Raw genomic sequence first — 1,350 nt, 5'->3', positions numbered from 1 at the left:
GTCTTTTATTTTACCCACAAAATATTTTCATCCCCAAAAATTATAATTTTATTGCAGCACGTGCTTTTTATGTATTTAAGGAGTGAATGAAAATACACACTTATTGTTCAAGAATATTTATTTATTAATTATCTTATGTACTCATATATAAAGCTACTACAGATATCATCATTTTATTTTAAACGCACTCAATAAAACTGAGCAAAATGAAAAAGGGAAATAACTTACAACATAACGTATTATTAGTATTCTATGAAAAGTAATTTATTTATATAATATTATGTAATAGCATAAAAGCTACTCACCGATAGATGGCGTTGTACATGTATTCAAAACAAATATACGATCGTATAAATTACAATTTACAGTAAATTGCATACATTAAGAATAATTTAGAAAAAATAACAAATATATAATATTCTTATCTATTCAGGAATATATTTAAAACATTAATTTCATTTTGAGAAAGCGCCATCTGTTGTTTATTAGAATCAAACGTCTATTGGCTATTTTTATCGGCCTTCTTCGATTTAGATTTTGTGGCTTTTTCTTCTTCACTCGAAGACGAAGAATGTTCTGTGGCATCGAAGAAATCTGATGGGTATTTGATACAGGAGGGTCTGCGTGTGAGGCTTGCTCTGTGTATGGCATCCACCACTAGTCTATCCGAAACGCTAGAGAGTGGTGAAATCGGTATGGGTGGCATCGTTGCTAGCGGGCTTGCAGGTGCCGGTGATGAAGTATTCATATATCCTGGAAATTTTAAGATACTATTATTATCTATATTATGAATTTTATTGTAGTTACCTATTCGGTATCACTGGTACAAAATGCAGTTTTCTATTATTTATTTATTTATATATAAAAAACTTTATTCTAATATTGTTAAGAAGAAATAAGTGAGTTATGAGCGTAGAAAATAATAATTTTAATTCTGGGTCGACCGGGGCGAAGTTAGACAAAAGAGTTTTAGACTACAAGCCCGCATAGGACAAAAATATGGGTCAAATGAACCACCAGGGGACATATCTAGAACGATAGCAGAGCAAAAAATAATAAGATTCATCACAATGCCGTCACTTGTAAGCTGTCCAACTGAGTGCAGATGAGAATTGAAAAGTACAGGTAGACTCGGTAAATTTTGGTCATATATTTTTGTACGGCATTCTTAACCATCGATAGATCCATTAAAAATAATAAGAAACCGCTCAGTGCCGTACAAAAATGGTGGTCCACCAAGTCGGAATTTTTATTTAATTTCAGAGAGTTACCGGGGGTAAATTTGGTCATTTGACCATGTACGGCATCTGTGTCATACTATTGCTATACTGCTTTTAATCCATTATTCCT

The 1,350-nt window shown here is 32.2% G+C and overlaps 1 protein-coding gene across 8 annotated transcripts in view; it reads right to left on the bottom strand.

Annotated features, from left to right (window-relative positions):
• Positions 1-140: 140 nt before the first annotated feature.
• The window catches only part of LOC149486621 (G protein-activated inward rectifier potassium channel 3-like), a 63,898-nt gene continuing 62,688 nt past the window's right edge, over positions 141-1,350 (bottom strand). For 5 of the 8 annotated variants that reach the window (XM_089698280.1, XM_089698276.1, XM_089698279.1 and 2 more), the window contains one exon: positions 143-753. In XM_089698280.1, coding sequence (XP_089554406.1) covers positions 500-753 — 254 coding nt within the window. In that variant the 3' untranslated portion in view covers positions 143-499. Of the gene's footprint in view, positions 754-1,350 lie in introns of all 8 variants that reach the window. The other 3 variants (XM_089698281.1, XM_089698282.1, XM_089698285.1) reach the window with 2 other exon arrangements.

The sequence above is a fragment of the Colias philodice genome, chromosome 8 (genome assembly GCF_061535455.1).
Source record: "Colias philodice isolate Cphi_HAF_F1 chromosome 8, ilColPhil1 Martin Lab GWU primary, whole genome shotgun sequence".
Classification (NCBI taxonomy): Eukaryota; Metazoa; Arthropoda; class Insecta; order Lepidoptera; family Pieridae; genus Colias; species Colias philodice.
The sequence above is the reverse complement of the archived record's forward strand: the minus strand, read 5'-3'. Positions and strand labels throughout refer to the sequence as shown.